The following is a 21849-nucleotide window of genomic DNA, read 5'->3' on the forward strand; positions in this document are numbered from 1 at the left end:
CTCTGGGATGGGCTTAAACTTGGACTTTTAGTTTGGTGCTATTTTTAGGCCAATTATGTAACATGATGCTTTAATGAAATATATACTATTTTTTTTATTAAAAAAAAATCAATACAAGCCTTAATTTAATTTTTTGTCCAATTTTATTGTGAGATGTGAGAAGTTGTGCTGAGTATAATAAATTGTCACAATTATCTATTCTAAAAATGATCGCGCACACAGATAGCAATTTTAAACTGTTAGCCCACTAAGATTATATAGACATAGAAGATTATAGAAATACCCAAGTTCTAGCACAAGTGAAAGCTCCTCACTTAGGAATGAGCATGATTTAGATCAAGGATCAATTACTGGTTATCTCATGATTTAGCTTGGTTTAGTTTTTGTTTGACCTGTTAATCACCCTTTCTACCAAAAAGAAGAGCAGAACGTGGCATTTCAGATAAACCTGGTCGACTGCAATAATAATAATAATAATAATAATTAGAAAATAAAATTAAAAAGAAGAAATTTATAATCATTGACCAAACCTTATTTATCCACTAATTTCCTTTTCAATCCTAAATTAACAATAAATAAATCTTAGATGTTTACGCACTGCTCCAATCTGAAAAAAAAAAAAAAAAACCCCTTCCTTTTCGATTTTACTCTGAGAAAACTTTCCAGCAACGTAAGATATGATTGAAATGGAACTGTAGCTACCAAGAGTCGATCTTTCTGTTAGAAGAAGCACAAACATTGCTTATTCTGATTCTGATTCTCCGACAAGGAGAAAAATTAAACCAAAAAAAAAAAAGGAAGATGTCGTCGTCGGAAATTCCTGGGATTTTGGAGAGCTCGAGGGAGCTTGATCGGTTGAGGAAAGAGCAAGAGGAAGTGCTTTTAGAGATCAACAAGATGCACAAGAAGCTTCAAGCTAGTAAGCCTTTGATTTCAACTGTATTTTACCAATGTTTATGATCTAATGTGCTGTGTATTTTGATGTTTGGCTAGTCTGATGTTAATGGGTTTCTGTTAGATTAATGACTATTGGTGTTTTTTTTTGTTTTGTGGTATATTGATGGGATTTTTGTTTTGGATTGGCTTAAATTTCAGGTTATGCTTGTTGTGTTCTTTTTTTCAGGCTTGCTGGTGTTCATATTTTAGCAGTGATCCATTTATGATTTTTCTAGTTGGTCAAATTCATGAAAGTTTAGAGTAATTTGTCAAGAACAAAAAAGGTTGTGAATTGTGGGCCCAAAATGTCAACGATACCTGATCACCCGACTCTACAAATTTTAGCTACATTTATGATTAGGAAGAAGAATCATGGTATCTTTCCCCTAGAAGTTTAATACAGCTAAAATGAGTTAATAAATGTTTTTAATTGGGTGACTCTGAAGAGTTGGTTCTTTAAGCTGCAATTTTCTTTGCCCAGTGGATGCTTGTATTTAATATGAATTTGGTTTATTATTCAACAAGGGAGAGATGAACGGGGTTTATATGATACGAGGATTCTCTCATGTTGCAATTTGGGGCTATTTTCGTTTGATTGGGAAACTAACCGTGATGAATAAGGTCAAAGATTGTGTGGTAGGAAACTACTTCAAATGAAATTCGTATGTTACACTTCTGTGTATGAAGAGGATGACATCTTTCCCAATTAAGTTCTTTAATGACCATATTTGCATATATGCTTGTAATTACATATCTATGCTGATTAATATAGCTTTGGCTGGTGTATCTCATGTTATCAGGCAAGATCAAGCATTTCTCATGTTAGTTTACTGTTCTTTCCATATCCTGTATCATGAAGATCAAGCGTTTCTCATGTTAGTTCACTGTTCTTTCCATATCCTGTATCATGAATTTAAAATTAATATACTTATAAAAAGATTCTAGGCATAATTGTGTATATCATATTCCAGTTTAATCTCTCCGCCCATCCCACTGCTGTTGCTAACAGATTTGAGGCTGACAGAAAATTGTGCATAGCAAAAAGGAAGCCTTTTGGGTTTAAAGCGTCCTTTATGTGAAGCAAAAGCTGCAACTTTTTGTTGATTAAAATAATTGGAAACTAATATTTTAACCATTCAGTGCAACAACAAATATTATTCTCTTATTCTGAGTTGTCATATAATCTGTGACTTGATGAAACGATCATTTGCCTCCAGGTGTATAGGCTTATCTAAGTCATCACCTTCATGATCTTCAATGAGTGTGGCGCATTAAACAGTCTAAGAATCCTCTTTTTTGGGTTTTTTATGCTGAAGCTAATATTTAATCGTTCATTAAGATAACGGGAATGTGTTTTTACTCTATTTCATTCTACTTATAGTCAGTCTTAAAGCACTGCAGTGCCAATTATGAAATTTTCTTTTGCTTTCTCATCCATTTGTCTCCAATATATTACTGTTTATTTATATTGAATCCTGACTTTTCTCATGTAAATGCAGCTCCGGAAGTAGTTGAGAAGCCTGGTGATAGTTCTTTGTCAAGGCTTAAAAGTTTATATACTCAGGCCAAGGATCTTTCAGAGCATGAAGTAAAGTATGCCTATTAAAATCTGTAGCAAAGTTGATAGCTTATATATATATATATATAGGCCTATTTCGTAAATTTCTGTCAATATATGTGTAGTATTTGAATGATATGCTGTTCTGGTTGAATTCTAAGGACCTTTTGTAGTTCTAAATGTGATTTAATAGTTTTCATCAGTCCACTGCTTTTATGGGAATGCAGTATTTCCAGTACCCTGTTGAGTCAACTGAATGCTCTGCTTCCATCTGGGACTCCAGGGCAACAACGAAGGAGGATAGGTGTGGGCTACAAACTCTGACCTTCACATTCATATGTACATGTGAATATATTACATTAATGTTTGCTTTTTGTCATCTGTTATTTTTGTATGATGCGGTCCATCTTTTCTTTTCAACCCGTCTTTTTTATGTTGAAGTAAAAATAATCTTTCTGATGATACATGTGTAAATAATTAACAAAAACACATGTATACATTCACAAATACATAGATGCTACCATCGTTAATTATGAATCTCTGGACTTATTATTGATGGGATGATGTTAAATAAATTGCAGAAGGTAGTGATCAGAAAAGGAAAAAAATGAAGAATGAGTCAGATATCTCAAGGCTGTCTCCTTCAATGAGAAATCAACTTGAAATTTATGCTAATCTAAAGGGTGAACAGGTTAGCATGTAGCTCTTTGGTAACTTGTCTTTGATGTTTTTCCTTCCATGAAAATTTCAAGTACTGTTCCATTCCATTCTTTTCCACTGAAAGGATTGACTTGTTCTTCAGGTAGCAGCTAGGGTCACAGGTAATAATGCTGAAAAGGATGAGTGGTTCATTGTAAAAGTGATGCATTTTGATAGGGAAACAAAAGAGTAAGTTTAATTCCTGTACATTAGATGCTTCAGTTCTATAGCTGGTGCAGTGGTTATATGGGAGATGTGTTTGTTGACAGTAATGTGATTTCTATTTATTGTTACATACTCTTAGAGTGTAAGTTTAATTCCTGTACGTTAGATGCTTCAGTACTATAGCTGGTGCAGTGGTTATGGGAGATGTGTTTGTTGACTGTAATGTGATTTCTATTTATTGTTATATACTATCAGAGTGTAAGTGCCTCAATGGGTGAGCTGACATGGCATTGTCATCTGTGCATCAGCAAAGCAGATGATAATGTATTGCATAATGAAATCACTCCACCTATCCTAATACATCCCATGATGTGATAGTTTCTCTGGCTGTAATTGTTAATCATGCATTGTTGATGCTAGGCTACCAATGATCTTGTTCAGCTTTAGTTTTCAAGTACTAATATATATATAATGTATTGCATAATGAAATCACTCCACCTATCCTAATACATCCCATGATGTGATAGTTTCTCTGGCTGTAATTGTTAATCATGCATTGTTGATGCTAGGCTACCAATGATCTTGTTCAGCTTTAGTTTTCAAGTATTACTTATATATATATAATGTATTGCATAATGAAATCACTCCACCTATCCTAATACATCCCATGATGTGATAGTTTCTCTGGCTGTAATTGTTAATCATGCATTGTTGATGCTAGGCTACCAATGATCTTGTTCAGCTTTAGTTTTCAAGTATTACTTATATATATATATATATATATATATATATTGTCAACAATTTTGCATCATAATATGCCATTATGCCTAAGCAATCACTGTATAGAGGACTAGACACTTACCCACGTTGCGCGGTTATATTTTACTTTTTAAAATTATTAATAGAATAAATAATAAAAATATAGTATTTAAATTAGAAAAAATGTAGAAATATAAAAAAAAAACTTAAATTTTAAGAACATATCTTGTAAATATTTGTAGGAACTTTGTTTATCATCTCCACATACTTTTTTTATTATAACTTTCAAAATGATGATGGAGATTTATAATTATTTTAAATTTATATTGCCTTTTACTATTAAAATTTAGTAGAATTATTTTTAAATAGTAATTTTACATGTGGTATTCATTTATGAATATATACTTGTGACTGTAGCTTTTTATATCCCATTATGCTCTCTAATTATTTTTCATTTTACTTGCTATTAGCCTTTTTATCTTCATATTATAAGTCATTTTTATATTGTAGCCTTATTTTATAACTTAGTTGTATAATATTTATATATGTTGTATTAAAAATTAGAAAATCGGAAAGTCACATTAATAAATGATTAGTTATAATAATAATACGACCATAAATTTAGTAAGACCAATAAATTTTATTTAATATATATAGATTACTAATTAACAATTAACAAAAAATATAGCTAAAACAGATAGAAATAAGATATACTAAAATTATATATATATATATATATATATATATATATATATATATTAATTTTATTTAAATTTTATACTAAGTATTAAGAAACTAAAAAATACATATTAATTAGTGATATTGATAAGATTAATGAATATTATTTAATATACATATATTAATTATTATTAATGATAAAAATTTATGTTTTTTAATTTAGAATAAGACTACTAAATTTTATTTAAAAAATTTATTCTCCTAAAAGTCGCATATTAATTAATAGTAATAATAAGACTAATAAATTTTATTTAATATATACATATTAATGTTAATAATAATAAAAATGTTATTATATTAATTATTATTAATGATAAAAATGTACTTTTTTCCAATTATAATTTATAAATATAAATATATATTAATTCCATTTAAATTTTTATGTTAAGCATTAAGAAATAAAAAGTTGCATATTAATTAGTAGCAATAAATACAACAAATAAATTTTATTTAATATGTACATATTAATTATAATTAATATAAAAATATGCATATTTATTATTATTATGAATTTTATTTATTTTAATATGTACATATTGGAAATGATAAAAACATATTTTTTCCCAATTATAATTCATAAATATAGATATATTAATTTATTTAAATTTTTTTTGGTTAAGTATTAAGAAACTAAAAAGTCACATATTAATTAGTAATACTAAGACTAATAAATTTCATTTAATATATAAATATTAATTCTTATTAATAATAACAATGAACAAAAATATTAAGCATTAAGAAATTAAAAAGTCATATTAAATAGTTGTAATAATAAAATAGGGGTAAATTTGGCAAATGAAAAAATGTTAATAAAGTGCCACTTGTCATCTTTTGATTAACTTATTTTGGAGACCAGTTTTACTATATGTGTATATATATATAAGCTAAAGAATGTAGCAAGTGTTAGCATTCTTGTAATGTTTGTCCATGGAAGGCTTTGTTAGGCTACCTTTCACCAAACATGGACTAGCTTCATTACAATGAAAGAAATAATAATGTACGAGTTCCGAAAATTCTCAAGTGGAAATAAATTATAGATGCCAAAAACAAAAATATTTTGTATTAGCTTGTCATTAAAGAAACCTAACCTTTTGAAGAGGGAAAATTTTGAGAAAAATGAAAAACACTACTCAACTCAAATCAACTCAACTAAGCCTTTATCCTAAAGATTTGGGGTCGGCTATATGAATTCGCTTTCTCCACTCTAAACGATTTTGGGTTAAATCCTCAGAAATGTGTAATGCTTCTAGGTCATGTTGTACTGCTCTCCTCCAAGTCAATTTAGGTCTATCCCTTTTTTTCTTTCTATCCTCTAACCTAATGTGCTCTACTTGTCTAACTGGAACCTCTGTATGTCTACGCTTCACATGACAAACCATCTCAATTTCCCTTCTCTCAACTTATCTTCAATTGACATCACTCCTACCTTTTCTCTAATACTCTCATTACGGACTTTATCTAGTCTAGTATGACCACTCATCCACCTTAACATTCTCATCTCTGCAACTCTTATCTTAGACGCATACGACTCTTTCAATGCCCAACACTCACTACCATATAGCATAGCCGGTCGTATGACTGTACGGTAAAATTTTCCTTTCAACTTATTGGGAATTTTACGATTACATAAAACTCCCGTGGCACGTCTCCATTTTAACCATCTGGCTTTAATCCTATGACTAATATCCTCCTCACATCCTCCATCTACTTGAAGGACTGAGCCTAGATATTTAAAGTGATTACTTTGGGACAATACCACTCCATTCAAACTAACTCATTCCCTATCACCAGTTTGGCCTTCACTGAACTTGCAATGCATGTATTCTGTCTTCGTTCTACTTAACTTAAAACCCTTTGACTCTAGAGTACTTCTCCAAAGCTCTAGCTTTCTATTGACTCCTTCTCGTGTCTCATCTATCAGAACAATATCATCCGCAAACAACATGTACCAAGGAATACTCTCTTGTATATGTTTCGTCAATTCATCTAAAACTAATGTAAAAAGGTAAGGGCTCATGGCTGATCCTTGGTGTAATCCAATTGAGATTGGAAAATCTCTTGTGTCCCCTCCCACTGTGTGCACAATAGTAGTTACTCCTTCATACATATCTTTCAATACTTATATGTACCTAATAGATATCCTCTTTTGTTCTAACACATTCCATAAGACATCTCTTGGAATACTATCTTAAGCCTTCTCCAAATTAATAAAAACCATGTGTAGATCTTTCTTCACATCTCTATATTTCTCCATCAAGCTTCTAATAAGAAAGATCGCTTCCACAGTTGAACGACCGGGCATGAAACCAAATTGATTGAGAGAGATAGAAGTATCATGATGTAGTCGATGCTCCACAACTCTCTCCCACAACATCATAGTATGGCTCATGAGTTTAATTCCCCTATAGTTTGAGTAACTCTGTATGTATTCCTTATTTTTAAAAATAGGTACTAAAATACTCCTCCTCCATTCATCAGGCATTTTCTTTGAGTTTAGAATCTTATTAAATAATTTAATTAACCATGCCACTCTTATATCTTCCAAACACTTCCACACTTCAATTGGTATTTCATCAGGTCCACAGGTTTTACCCACTTTCATTCTCTTAAGTGCTTCCTTTACTTCTAAAGATCTAATCCTTCTAGTATAATTCACATTCTTTTCTATTGTTCTATAATCTATATTCACGCTATTACCATTTTAACTATTATTAAAGAGATCATTAAAATAATCTTTCTTTAATGTCCTCATCTTTCACCAACATTTTTCCTTCTTTATCCTTAATGCACCTAACTTGATTCAGATCTTGATATTTTCTTTCTCTCCTCCTTGCTAATCTATAAATATCTTTCTCCCCTTTTTTAGTTTCAAGTTTCTCATATAACTTTTCAAAGGCCTGTGCTCTTGCTTGACTAATTGCCTTTTTTGCCTCTTTCTTTGCTATCTTGTACTGTTCATATGCCTCATTATTATCACATTTAGGTAATTTCTTATACCATTCTCTTTTTCTCTTCACTGCCTTTTATACTTCCTCATTCCACCACCATCTCTCTTTTGAGGGTGGTCTATGTCCTTTAGACTCTCCAAATACTTTTCTAGTTATTTCTCTAATCTTTGATGCTACTTGTATCCACATATCATTGGCCTCCATATCCAGCTTCCATACTTCGGGCTCGAGAAGCTCATTTTTGAACTTCACTTGCTTTACTCCTTTGAACTCCCACCACTTTGTTCGAGCTACACTATTTCTTTTGACCTTACTTGAATTGTTCCTAAACTTAATATCCAAGACCACCAACCGATGTTGACTTGTTAAAGCCTCTCCTGGAATGACCTTGCAATCCTTGTATAGAGCTCTATTTGCCTTCCTGGTTAAGAGGAAGTCGATTTGGCTTCTATGTTGCCCACTTTTGAAAATCACTAAATGTGACTCTCTTTTTATAAAGTAGGTATTTGCTAGTATTAGGTCGTATGCCATAGCAAAATCCAGGATGCTTTTTCCCTCCTCATTTCGATTGCCAAAACCAAAACCTCCATGAACATTCTCATAACCTTGTCTATCACTTCCTACATGTCCATTCAAATCTCCGCTAATGAAAACATTCTCTTCATTTGGTATGCTTTGCATTAAATCATCCATATCTTCCCAAAACCTTTGTTTACTCTCACTGTCTAGTCCTATTTGGGAGGCATAAGCACTAACTATATTTATTGTTTCTCCTTCTAGTACTAGCTTTACCAATATAATTCTATTTCCTACTCTTTTCACAGTTATTACTGTGTCTTTCAATGTCCTGTCTATTATTATACCCACTCCGTTCTTGTTTCTCTCATTTCCGGTAAACCACAGTTTGTACCCTGAATTATCCACTTCCTTACTTTTCTCTCCTACCCATTTAGTCTCCTGAATGCAAGCAATAATCACCCTTCTCCTTTCCAAGGTATCCACAAGCTCCATTAATTTTCCTGTAAGTGATCCAACATTCCAAGTACCAATCCTGATCCTCCTCCTATCCTATTCCTTCCTAATTGGTCTCCTTTTATGATATCTTCTATTGTTTTCTATGTCTATCTTGTGTTCTGTTCCACTATCTGTTCTACTATTTGTCCTATGGACTAACTTCTTTACCCACACCCGTCCATAATGTGGGAACCCTTGCTCACTTAACACCACACTCGGGCGCCGGCATGGCACGTCGCTTTCGGTGAACGCCCTACACTCTTGCATATTTCTCACTACACCTTGGCTCTGATGTAGCGCGTCGTGAGTAAAAGACGCCCCAACGTTTATATCATTTGAATCCATATCATAAGGTGTGATAAAATTTTTACGCGGGTTGTCACCTACCGCAATCCTCTTCCTTTATCAGGGCTTGGGATCGGCTAAGCGCAAACTACTTAGGCGGAGTTAAAAATGAAAAACATTACAACTCAACTTAACTCAACTAAGCCTTTATCCCAAAGATTTGGTGTCAGCTATATGGATTCGCTTTCTCCACTCTAAACGATTTTGGGTTAAATCTTCAGAAATGTGTAATGCTTTTAGGCATGTTGTACTACTCTCCTCGAAGTCAATTTAGATCTACCCCTTTTTTTCTTTCTATCCTCTAACCTAATGTGCTCTACTTGTCTAACTGGAGCCTCCGTATGTCTACGCTTCACATGACCAAACCATCTCAATCTCCTTTCTCTCAACTTATCTTCAATTGACACCACTCCTACCTTTTCTCTAATACTCTTATTACGGATTTTATCTAGTCTAGTATGGTCACTCATCCACCTTAACATTCTCATCTCTGCAACTCTTATCTTAGACGCATACGACTTTTTCAATGCCCAACACTCACTACCATATAACATAGTCGGTCGTATGGCTGTACAATAAAATTTTCCTTTCAACTTATTGGAAATTTTACGATCACATAAAACTTCCGTGGCACGTCTCCACTTCAACCATCCGGCTTTAATCTTATGACTAATATACTTCTCACATATCCCATCTACTTGAAGGACTGAGCCTAGATATTTAAAGTGATTACTTTGGGACAGTACCACTCCATTCAAACTAACTCCTTCCCTATCACCAGTTTGGCCTTCACTGAACTTGCAATGCATGTATTCTGTCTTTGTTCTACTTAACTTAAAACCCTTTGACTCTAGAGTACTTCTCCAAAGCTCTAGTTTTCTATTGACTTCTTCTCGTGTCTCATCTATCAGAACAATGTCATCCGCAAACAATATGCACCAAGGAATACTCTCTTGTATATGTTTCGTCAATTTATCTAAAACTAATGTAAAAAAGGTAAGGAAAAACACTAAGAAATGAAAAATCTTGAGTCAGAGCAAATACAAACATTGAAGATGTGACAAATATATTTTAAACCTTGTTTCTCTGAGATATTTTGGTTACTGGTTCTCAGGGCTTCTTATATCTCTTTTTTTTGCAAACTTAAGTCAAGGTTGAGTTTTTCCTAGGCAGTTCACTAGCCACAGCTCAAAGCTTTGGCTCATCAAATGAAGGAATAGTGTTGGTGAATGCATGATGGATTTTACCCTGAGTTGCTTGTAGGCAGTTTTTCCCCTCTATCTGTGGATTAAATTACCCATTCTTCACTTTAACAGGTCCTTTAAAACCTTCTGTTTCTCTGTCTTTAAGTTTTCTAACTGGATATGCAGATTTGAAGTGCTTGATGAGGAGCCAGGCGACGATGAAGAGGGTGGTGGCCAAAGGTATGTTTGTGCAAGGATGCCCACTAAACTGCATTCATTTCTTGATTATTCTTTTGTCTTCTTTTTTTTGGTATTGAATATTAGCAGTGTACTTGTTTCAAAACTTACCTTAAGCATGCTGGTACCTAGCTGACAGGAATTTATTTTTGTCATTATTACTATCAGAAAGTACAAGCTGCCCATGTCATGTATTATACCTTTCCCCAAGAAAAATGATCCATCTTGTGCACATGATTTTCCTCCTGGAAGACATGTTTTGGCTGTTTATCCAGGAACGACAGCACTCTATAAGGCAACTGTTGTCAGTCCGCCACGGAAGGTGACTGCTCTATCCTCCTGTTTTGATAGATTATAGCAAAATATAATGCTTGTGCTTTGCTAATTGATTTTTTTTCTGCAGTGTTTTGTTATCCAATTTTGAACATGTTTGGTTTTGGTGACTCTGACTTGGTACTGACTATGAGTTTTTTTATGCATATTATGGGATGCGCTCAATCGACCAATTCTATATATTTCCAGAGAAAGACAGAAGAGTAAGTAACATGCTCTTTAAGTTTCATCCTTGGTTGGCTGTTTGTGGAAATGATTGCAGTACCGGCGTTATTTATTCTCCCTCTCCCTCTTTCATTCTGTGTGTTGGTGGTACTCAATAAAGAGGTTCTCTTGCTAATCAGTCTATCCTTAATAAAAAAGGTTCTCTTGCTAATCAGTCTATCCTATGTTCTCCAAAATGGGAAGTGAATGATAAATTTGGCTGGGAGCATACTCTATATTGAATCTGCAAGCAAGGGAAATAAACATTGAAATTGATTTATGCTTTTGGTGTAGTCCAAAACAAAATTATGTAATGCTATGTGATATCCAAATGCTACACCTTCAGCAGAATAAATTTGGGGGACTGACCCCCAGTTCTTGTTGCTGTTATATTTATCACCAGTGTTATATCATGTTCTTGTTTCTGTTGGACAGGTATTTACTAGAATTTGATGATGACGAGGAAGATGGAGCCTTGCCACAGAGGGCAGTACCCTTTCACAATGTGGTTCCCTTGCCAGAGGGACACCGTCAGTGAATCCTTGTTTATAGCTGTGGATAATTAAAGTTGTTGTGTAGTGTTATACCCTACCCCAGACAATATTGTTTCCCCCTTTCTCCCCTTCCTTTCAACTAAAAGGGACACAGTGATGTACCAAACTCCTTCCTTATTTGAGCCATAAAAGTAGTGTAGTTGAACTTTTGCTTGAAAATTAGGGAGTCGGGCTAGATTTTCTTTTTCTCAAGTGCAAATGCAGGATTGCCACAGAAAATGGATGGTAGCATCAAGGCTGCCAGGGTGAAAAATATTGCATATTTACTCTGTAAATAATTGGCATGGTCAGTATATCTTTGGCAATCTAAGTATGATGAACCAGCAAAAAATCTCTGAAGTTAAATTGTTACACACTGATGACCTGTTGGTATGGTAGAGCTTGAACATGGCGCCATTAAACATGGGGAAAAACCTTTTGTTTCTGTAGCCGAGGTGGCTGAGGAGATCGGTACGATCAATTCCTATTTCCTATTTTATCTTCAGCAGGTGTAGAATTTACTATTTATGTGCTATGCTATTGCATCTCAAATGTCAATAGTATATAAAAAAAAAAGGTGAAAAAAGGATGATCTGATGATCAACATGCCTTGTGAAGTCCTTTTCCAATGTTTTACTTCTCATTTTGGCCTCTGGGGAGCTTTTGTGCCTCGGTGGTGCTCTTCACTGAACATCAAGAAAAAAAGAATAAATGCAACAACTTACTACATATATATAAAAAAAAATTTGCAGTTCTGGTTAATAGCCAGTAAAGATTAGAACCTTCATAGTGGAGATTTCCAGTCCTTGACTTAAATTGGTTAAATTGGACAATCTGCGTATCAAGAGAAAAAAAAAAACACTAATCCCAAACTCAAATATATTATAGTTCTATCTCCTAATGGTTGATCCGCCTGTAGCAAAATTGGCTCCATGCCTATAATTTGTCCCAATCGAGTTCATGTAGGCACTCAAGTATAGCAATTTCAACCTCTCAGCTACAAACCATGCCAACCCAATTAGAATTCACACAGAAACAAAGAAAGAAAGAGAAGAAATTTTTGTGTTGCTTATGAAGTCTACAATGAGGCAGCCATCAGAATCTCTACCAGCTGGTTTGTGAAAGAAAGCCTCACCATATGGTCCTCGAATTGATTCAAATGCAGCAGATATGACATCAGTGTCCGAATTTGAGTCCCCAAAGTTATAAATTGCTGGGAACTCACATGGAGGCAAAGTATCACCCTCTACACTCAAAACCCATGAAGCAATCAAGCCAGTGACCAGCATCCATTGTCACTTTTGCAGAAATGTAGCTCATTCTGGCAAGGCTATGAAATACCCAGAAAGGAAAAGGCTTGGTTAAGGACAAACGGTGTCTATCTCCCCTAATGATGTTGATGATAAGTCGTCTGCAAGCAACCTTAAACCTACTGCTAGCAAGCAAGAAAAATCCACCTGTTCTTGTTTTGTTTGATTTGATTTGGCTTTCTTTCCTGTTTGCCGGTACTCAAGATTGTTGCATCATATTTTTGTTTGTCTTAATCATGGTTTCGCACTTTTTTTTTTTGGCTGTAATCCATCACCACTGCCTGCGAATGGCAGAATCAACAGTGATACTGTACTAAATAAATTTATATATCTATATCTATATAAATGTGTTTCTAGCTTGCCCCCGTGTAGCTGAAATCTGGATCAATTCCACCCTACGTTTGCAATCGACTATGATCCATAGTACAACCATGCAAGATTGTTGGACGGAAATTACTAATCGTTTGAAAACACAAAGGGAGTACTTTGTGGTGCAATTTGTATTTCTTCTTTGGCAGGTGTGGAAAAGCAGAAATGCTTTGATTTTCCAAAAACAGAGTATCGCCTGCAGTCAAGGTTATTACAGTGGCTCTCACTCATTACTAGGATTTTCAGCTGGCGCAGGATTACGATTCCACCACTCATCATACAGCTAATCAGCCTCTGCAAACATGGTCTCCATCTCCCCCGCAAGCCGTAAACAGAAAAACATGGGCACAATCGCAACTTTGGCTAGAGATCATGAAGGGAAACATTTGGGTTGGTCTTGTACTAGGATTAAACCACATACTTAATTCTTTATAATTTTTTATAATAAAAAAATTATGATAATAATTACAATTTAATTAATATTAAGAAAATTAAAAATCATAATTATAAACTAAATAAATCAATATCACATGTCAAAATTATGCTAGCCACTTTCAATGTCTAATCAAAATTTTCTTTCAAATCTAGTAAATAATATTTTATTAATTACAAAATTAAAATAAGATGAACAACAATTTACACAAATATCACTAAAGTAACCTTCTTTTTATAAAAATTTATTTATATATTTTATTAACATCTTATTCTTTATTTTTTATATTTATTTTCTTTATATTTTTATAATTTTTTATAAATATTTTTTAAAATATTTTAAATAAATTAAATACAACTCAACTCAACTAAGCCTTTATTCCAAAAATTTAGGGTCGACTCCCAAAAATTTGGGATGAGCATTTTAAATAAATTAAATATATAAGAAAAATACAATATAACTATATTTTTATTTAATTAAATAATATATTGATAATAATTATATTCGTGTAACGTTCAAGCAAAAGTATAGTTATTATATATTTGTTGTAAATCAGAAGAACGAGATGCTATATGCTTTCCTAGCCTTCCATGATAATGAGAGAACCTCCATAGTACAATAACCAGTAATAGAAAGCCTGGTGGCTGGACGCCTCGTCCAATCAGAATGACAATAGCCCTTCAAACCAAAGGTAATTGATGAAGAAAACATAATTCCCTGGCCAGGAGAATTCTTTAGATAGCAGCTTTCATATAAAAATTAGTTGGAGAATGCGTGAATTGGCTTGGATTTTGAGCTGCAAAACTAATGTTTGGATGAGTTGTTGAAAGATAAACAACACTCTGCAGTTTATCATTCAGCTCAATTGGCGTTTGAATAAGTTTTCCAGCAATGACACATGTATCTGATAAAAATTTCAACGCATATTTTCTTTGAGAAATGTAAATCCCTTCTTGTGATCTTGCAACTTCCAGCCTCAAGAAATATTTCAGTATTCCTAAGTCTTTGATCAAGAAGTGTAAATTTTAATACATATTACATGGATCTCATTTTGAAAAATCTCTGAATCAGCCAGTGCGGATAACAAGCATGAGTAATTGGAAGTGGAGGGTCGGCCAACGAACCATTCTGTGTATGATCAGCAACCCATTGATTTGCAAACTGGGTGTAGTGCACACTATCCCAGCTGATAAAGATTGAAGGGTCTTCGCAGGAGACACCATAGACTTCAGTATTGTTAACGATTCCCTTAAACCCACACCAAATATGGTCAAATTTCACATGATAACCACAGCAGGTCTTCAGTGGATCAGCCAATCCTGCAAATTGTGACATATGCAAGATCATTAGAAATAAAAGGGTAGTTTTTGAAAACAGGTTTCAATCTCAATTCAAAAAGGGGTGTTTTAATTGATTTACCAAGATTCTTTGCATTGCTGATAAGTCCATACTTCGCAGAATACACATCCACATATGTAATTGAAGATTCAGGAAGCTCTGCCCTTAGCTTAAGAATTCTATCCTTAAGCTTGCTGTTAAACTCTCCAGCCATGTCATTTTGTGCCTTGACACACCCATTTTCATCAAGATAACCAGGAGGTGGATTCGAGACATAGAAAAAATTCATTGGCAAGCAACCAATGGGGCCTGTGTTGTGTATCCAAAAGACCCTCCCTCCTTGTTGATATATATTCTGAAACAAATACATTCATAAATATTGCTTTATGTGTAAGAACTAAAAAAACATGTTAAGCAAAACTAATAAGCTTCAGCATAGTACTTGGACTGCTGAAGCCAACTGGTTAATGATGTCTGGCAACGATGCTCCAAGCTGATCAAAGCTCATCTTTCTAAACCCAACGGAAAGATCATTTTGGCCAATATCAAAAGTGTAAATAGCCTTAGTAAATTCCTCAGGTTTGGGAAGTTTATCAGCCTCTGGGGTATTCTTCACTGAACATCAAAGAAAAATCAAGGAAAAAAAGTAGACAAGTTACTGTATATATCAAAATTTAGATTTATGGTTAATAGCTCGTAAAGGTTCAAACCCTCATTGTAGAGATTTTCAGTCTTTGACTTGAATTGGATAAATTGTGCAATCTGCATATCAAGAGAGAAAGGACTAATCCCATAATCAAATATAGTCTCATTCTGCCTCCTAATGGTTGATCCTCCTACAGCAAAATTGGCTCCATGCCTATAATTTGCCCCAATCGAGTTCAAGTAGGCACTCAAATATGGCAATTTCAACCTCTCAGCTGAAAAACACATCAACCCAATTAGGACTCACACAGAAAGAAAGAAGGAAACAGAAGGAATTTTTACGTTACCTATGAAGTCTATGATGAGGCGGCCATCAGACTGTCTACCAGAACCGGATGTTTTGTGAAAGAAGGCTTCACCATACGGTGGCGGAAGAGGCTCAAATGCAGCAGATAAGCCACCAGTGTCCGAATTTGAGTCCCCAAAATTATAAATTGCTGGGAACTCACATGGTGGTAAAGTGTTACCTACAATTTTTCTATCAAAAAAAAAGTTTTCATTGAGAACCCTTGAAGCCATCATCAAGCCAGTCATGACCCTTAGTTCAAAAAGGAAATAGACAAAACCAGTGACCAACAATGTCCAATACCCTATTCTCAGTGTTCCAGATATGTAGCTCATTCTGGTAAGTCTACAAAATACCCAGAAAGGAAAAGAGCTTGGTTGAGGACAAAGCTTGCATCACTTTATATGTGTATATATGCACTGAAAATAACACAAAATAATTTTCAAAAGAAATAATTCTGAGAATGAGTTTAACGACTATTAAATTAAATATATGATCTAAATTTATGTATTTATTATATACACTCAATGCATAAACCTTAATATAAATATTTAATATAAAAATTTTCAATCACATTGCCATATAAGATGTTTCATCCCATAATCTAAAACCTATAAATGCCTTGAAAATTAGATAATAAATGCCAGATTCTTTTGAAGAAAATAATAAATATTAGATTTTGAATGGACTAATAATAACATTGTTAAGGCTACTATTCTAAATAGCTTCATTATGCTCTATAGGTTGTGTTTATCTCTATTTTTAACTTATTTTGCTGTGTTAATATCCTATAAATTGTGTTTATCTCTTCACATATCAACTCTATATATACAAGCTATTGAATTTTATATTCAATCAATCAATATATAAAATATATTTTTTATTTATCAAAAATTATTATAAAAGTAAATAATATTAAAATAATTAAATGGAAAATTTTAAATTTAAAATATTTTATTTTTTATTTAAAAAAAAATTAATCAGATTACTCCTAATTTGCAATATATAGAAAATATTTCAATTTATAATCCTAACAAGCATGGCATAATAAAGTTCTATAGAGCTATTAACTACGGTAAGGAAATTATGATATTGGGTGCCAGCTTACACCTTCTGAAATAGAACCATTTATGGTAGGATATGAAAATAAGATATTAATTGCCTTATTTAATACTAGGTAAATTTGTAATCATCTGAATTAAATCCTTTCATATCTCCCTTCTCTAAAAAGGGGAAAAAAATTATTTATTTAATTTATTATTTTATTTAATATGCTTCTAATTATTGTTTTGAAAATTGGATTGGCGGAAACTGAAGTTTGATTCAATCTGATTTAATTACTAAATCTTGATTTCTGAGAACCGAAGAAAATTGGTTTGAATCTACTGGGTAATCAGTGAACCGAAAATCCAATTGGATTTAAACTGATTTTTCATTCAATCTACTCACCAGATCCTCAATTAAAAAAAAAAAAAATTTACAATAAGGCAGCAGGTGGTGAGCACAGGACCAGGACCACCATAAATTAAATTGTAGTTTATCCATTAAATTATGTTATTATTATTATATAATAAAAATATATAATGTCTGAATAATATATTAACGTTTATATTTCATTAGTGTGAATAAATTTATTATAAAAATTTTCAATTTTAAATAATTTATCGTTATTATTTAAAATTTTAACTAAATATCAAAATTTTTTAAAAAAAATTTAATATTAAAATTAACTAAATTTATTTTAATAATTATTTATAAAATATTTAAAATATTAATTATAATAAATTATAATTAAAATAATTTTATTGTATTTAAAATTCCGTAACCTTTTGCTTTCACCAATTGAATGGGCAGTCATCGGTCTGAGGACGTTGCTTCTAATATTGAAACTTTTTGAGCATAGAAAATTAATTTTACCGAACACAAAGCTGGGGCATGAAACAACGTCGTTTCATTGTCTGGTAGAACAAACGTACAAATGCAAAACCTATGCTTCTCTTCTCCCAGCTGTAACAATGGCGATGATGGGTGAAGAAGGGAAGAAGGGAGGAAAGGAAGGGAATAATTTGCTGGGCTCACCAACCTTCATGGAGCTTGAAAATGGAAGGTTCAAGTGCGTAGAGACGGGCCACGAGATGCTAGCCAAAGACAAAGAATCGTATTCTCAGAGCAAACGGTGTCGTTTGGGTCTCATCGACTTTGCTTTGGCTCACAATAAGCCCCCTCTCAATATGTTCAAGCAAGATCCTCTGTCCCGGTAATTCTGCACCAACCCATCATTCCTTTTATTTCCCTTCCATACAGTTCTTGTTTTCTAGTGTTTTTCCCCTTTTTCCATGTAAGTTAATAACACTTGTTCTTGATGAATACACTTTCTTTTAGATGTTTCCGTTTCATACCTGATAATTTTGTAATAGATTGCATTAGTTTTGAAGTTTTTGAGACCCCAGAAAGTGGGAAAAAAAATCTTTCTTTTTGCCATGTTATATTGTCTCAGTTATCAATTTGGTCTCAGTGAATGATCAATGGTGATTGGGTTCCAATTTTGTGTTGTTTCCAGTTCAAAATTGATATGTAAGCTCACAGGGGATAATGTGAATAAGTCTGAGGAACATATCTGGAAGCACATCAATGGCAAACAGTTCCTTAATAAATTAGGTTCGTGTCCGTCTTATCAATCATGTATGGTTGGTATTTATGAATATGTTTGTCTTGGGGAAGTGACTGAAATGTTTATAATCAATGATCTTGATATTAAAACGTTAATTACTGTGAATAGAGCAAAAGGAAATGGGGAAAGTTGAGGAAAAGCAACAGGAAGAATCAAAGTCTAGCATGGATGGTCAGAAGAAAAAGAAGAAGAAAAAGAAGGAAAACGAGAGAAAGCAGGTTGAGGAAATCATTTCTGAAGTAAGGAATTCTTCTGATAAGGACAGTGATTCTGAAGAAGACGACTTCTGGATGCCACCTGTGGGAGATCGTTGGGACTTTGATAATGGAGGAGATCGATGGGGTTCTGGTGGGGAGTCAGGGCAGGAAAGTGAGGAAGAAAATCAAGCAGGTGTGCTTACTTTCTATGTTTATCTGCACTATGAACTAGGCATCAATGTCTTATGTTGCATATTCTAATTCTTATGTAACTAATTAGCAGGATTATGGACAGTGGCAGATCTAGAAATTTTTTTTTCCTGGGGTCAATATATAGAATCTAAATAATAAAATATTATTGAAAAATTCAATTAAAAGTCATTCATCAACTAATCACACACATAATCATATTATTTTGTCTTGATAAAATTCATCATTGAAAATGTTACAATAGAATTTTAAAAGAAAATATATTTTTGAATGCATATCATGCTTATTTGTCTCAAGTAATTTTAAATTTCATCAAAATGAGGGTACAATTATTAAATTTATGAGGGATCAAAGTATACATATATATATAAATACAAAGAGCATTAAACAAAAAAGAGGGGTCAATTGACCCATCTTTTTATGTATTATATCCGGCACTGATTATGGAGAAAATATAATATCCAAATGATGGTGAAAATATCTCCTTTTGGTAATAAATATGACCTGGAAATTATAAGTGATTCTATGTTCTAATAATATGCAAGCAAATTCCAAATATGAACTCTGATTTGTCTTCATTGATATTTGGACCTATCTTTGAATATTTTGACGCAAGGTTGTGAATGATAAAATCTGTTAAGTGTATGCCATCCAACAAATTTTGTGAGCAGGATTTTTATGGGATAAAAATCACTTTTACCAACTTGTTGGTCACTAGACCGGCTCATCCTAGTTTACCTGTTGAAATCTTGCATATAATGTTGTTCATTTGACCTTCTTTTCCTTCAAGCATGCTCTTTTTTTATAAAGGTTATATTTTTTGTGAATTTTAAATGAACACAGAACAAATAGAGATTATATTTGTTGATCAAGCTCTTTATCATAGAGCACATATATCTAGATTAAGTAAACTCTTAAAGAGAGAGGGCCTACCTTAAGGTTGTTGCATTTTTATCAACTCTTCTCCTTCTTTTTTAAGTGTCCTACTCCCTATTAATTGTGAAGCTTGGTCTACTTTAAAATATTAGTTTTTCTATGCCTGTGTTAGAAATTAGAATTAACAAATGTAACAGATATACTTCGCACCTGATCTTTGTAATTGACAATATTTTTCTCATCAGATGGTAAAGTTGAAGAAAATGGCAGGGAGTCAGAAGAGCTTTCTAGGCGGTATGTTGCTATATTATTTGATTCTCTGTTTTCGTTGGGACTCAATCTTCCTCTTGATCTCTCCTCGAGTTACAAGCAACTTTTTACTTTTCTACTTTACAGGACAAAAAGAATGTCAATTGAAATTGGACCTGGCTGCTTTGCCTCTACGAAGAAGAAGAGTAAGAAGTGAAGAACATCAAAACCTCCTTAAAAATTCATTTCATTTTTGTTTTATTTTTTTTTCCCATGGACTTTTGCAACAATGAGCATTTGTAGTATCTTTTTTGTGTTCTTAAAAGTATATTTCATCTCCTTCATCAAGAGAGATGGTTTTGTTTTTACGATTTCAAATTGTGATAACATTGTTTTATCAATAACTTAATTTCTCTTTATCTTGACCTGCTCGAGTGCTTCATTTGATCTTTACCTGGTACACAACCTATGTTGCATCTCCATACCAATATTGTTTTGTAGGGCAACATATTGAAACCCATTTTGTCAAAAAAAAAAAAAAAAAAAAAGAGTTAAAACTTCTATTCAATTCCAATGATTTTATATTGGAATTTGTCAAAAAAAAAAAGAGTTAAAAAATGACTCCCAGTGCTATGAGGTTAAGGAAGATGATGCTAGATTATGTAACACCCTTGCTAAGAAGTAAGTGATATTGCTTTTACTGCACAGTTTCCTATTCGAGCATAGATGTGAGCTGTGATTATATACTAAGGAGAAATGCAGGTTTGTGCTTCGAACCTGAAGCCAGAACTGGATCAAGCAATAAAACATGGCGGCTTGGGATAGACAAATGAACTGCAGCAACATTACAGGTATGTATAAAGATTGTGTTTGAGAGTGCAAAAGGTTGAGGCATGGGATAGACAAATGCTCCCCACGAACCTGTCATCTGTTTTTGCCCTGTGTGGAAGAGGATTTTACAGATTTTGATTCCTTGCTACATGCTCTGAATGCAGTCTCCATGCTCTCCCCGCTTGTATTAGGAATTGTGTAATTATTAAGGATTCTCATAAATTTTATGTACTATTTGTCATATCGTTGAATTTGTTCTGATGACTTTGGATGACTGGAAACATTATATACATATATCGGCTACTGACAGACGCCTCATATGATCTTTTACAAAAAACAACTCCAGGATATGGATCCTGCAAACCATTAATGAGACACCAATTTTTAGAGATACAAGTTTATTGTACCATGCAGATAAGAAGCATTCTTCTGAGGAAAAAGAAAGGAGGATAAGAATTGTAACAAGAAGCCACGAGACTCTGAGGATAGAAACAGATAAAGTGCGACTGTAAATAGACAGAGAGGCAGGCAAACAACAGCTAATCCTGAATTAGATTTGATTATTTTGAACTTTTGTTCATTGAAAGTCAAACCAAACTTAAATAATCAATTTTTCAAATATTCACTAAACGAGATCGAATCAATTCAGTTTTATTTTTTTTTTGGTTATAACAGATTATTACCCAGGCCTAAATACAAGAGCTCAATAAACGAAAGGAAT

At 33.1% G+C, this 21849-nt stretch overlaps 3 protein-coding genes across 6 annotated transcripts; 2 read left to right on the top strand and 1 right to left on the bottom strand.

The window, feature by feature from the left end:
* The first annotated feature begins 581 nt into the window (after positions 1-581).
* Positions 582-12027, top strand: LOC110649600 (SAGA-associated factor 29 homolog A). Of its 2 annotated transcripts, XM_021804234.2 has the most exons (9): positions 584-919; positions 2436-2529; positions 2722-2798; positions 3076-3185; positions 3297-3382; positions 10533-10586; positions 10752-10905; positions 11106-11119; positions 11556-12027. In XM_021804234.2, the coding sequence occupies exons 1-9, from the start codon at positions 802-804 to the stop codon at positions 11656-11658; spliced, it is 810 nt and encodes a 269-aa protein (XP_021659926.2). In that variant the 5' UTR covers positions 584-801; the 3' UTR covers positions 11659-12027. The 2 variants fall into 2 exon arrangements, with proteins under 2 accessions (XP_021659927.1, XP_021659926.2); XM_021804235.2 differs by lacking the exons at positions 11106-11119; positions 11556-12027 and adding an exon at positions 10987-11104 and having other exon boundaries at positions 582-919.
* Positions 12028-14666: 2639 nt separating this feature from the next.
* On the bottom strand, positions 14667-16477 carry LOC110649599 (GDSL esterase/lipase At5g14450). Its single transcript, XM_021804233.2, has 5 exons — positions 16096-16477; positions 15814-16023; positions 15546-15718; positions 15185-15458; positions 14667-15084 (listed from the first exon to the last, which is right to left on the bottom strand). The coding sequence occupies exons 1-5, from the start codon at positions 16427-16429 to the stop codon at positions 14801-14803; spliced, it is 1275 nt and encodes a 424-aa protein (XP_021659925.2). The 5' UTR covers positions 16430-16477; the 3' UTR covers positions 14667-14800.
* Positions 16478-17975: 1498 nt separating this feature from the next.
* On the top strand, positions 17976-21389 carry LOC110649597 (uncharacterized). 3 transcript variants are annotated; one of them, XM_058141036.1, is made up of 6 exons: positions 17976-18351; positions 18655-18752; positions 18874-19155; positions 20294-20342; positions 20445-20503; positions 21006-21389. In XM_058141036.1, the coding sequence occupies exons 1-6, from the start codon at positions 18110-18112 to the stop codon at positions 21128-21130; spliced, it is 855 nt and encodes a 284-aa protein (XP_057997019.1). In that variant the 5' UTR covers positions 17976-18109; the 3' UTR covers positions 21131-21389. The 3 variants fall into 3 exon arrangements, with proteins under 3 accessions (XP_057997019.1, XP_057997020.1, XP_021659923.2); XM_058141037.1 differs by having other exon boundaries at positions 17977-18351; positions 21060-21389; XM_021804231.2 differs by lacking the exon at positions 21006-21389 and having other exon boundaries at positions 17981-18351; positions 20445-20722.
* The last annotated feature ends 460 nt before the right edge of the window (positions 21390-21849 follow it).

Source organism: Hevea brasiliensis, chromosome 18 (assembly GCF_030052815.1).
Source record: "Hevea brasiliensis isolate MT/VB/25A 57/8 chromosome 18, ASM3005281v1, whole genome shotgun sequence".
Lineage (NCBI taxonomy): Eukaryota > Viridiplantae > Streptophyta > Magnoliopsida > Malpighiales > Euphorbiaceae > Hevea > Hevea brasiliensis.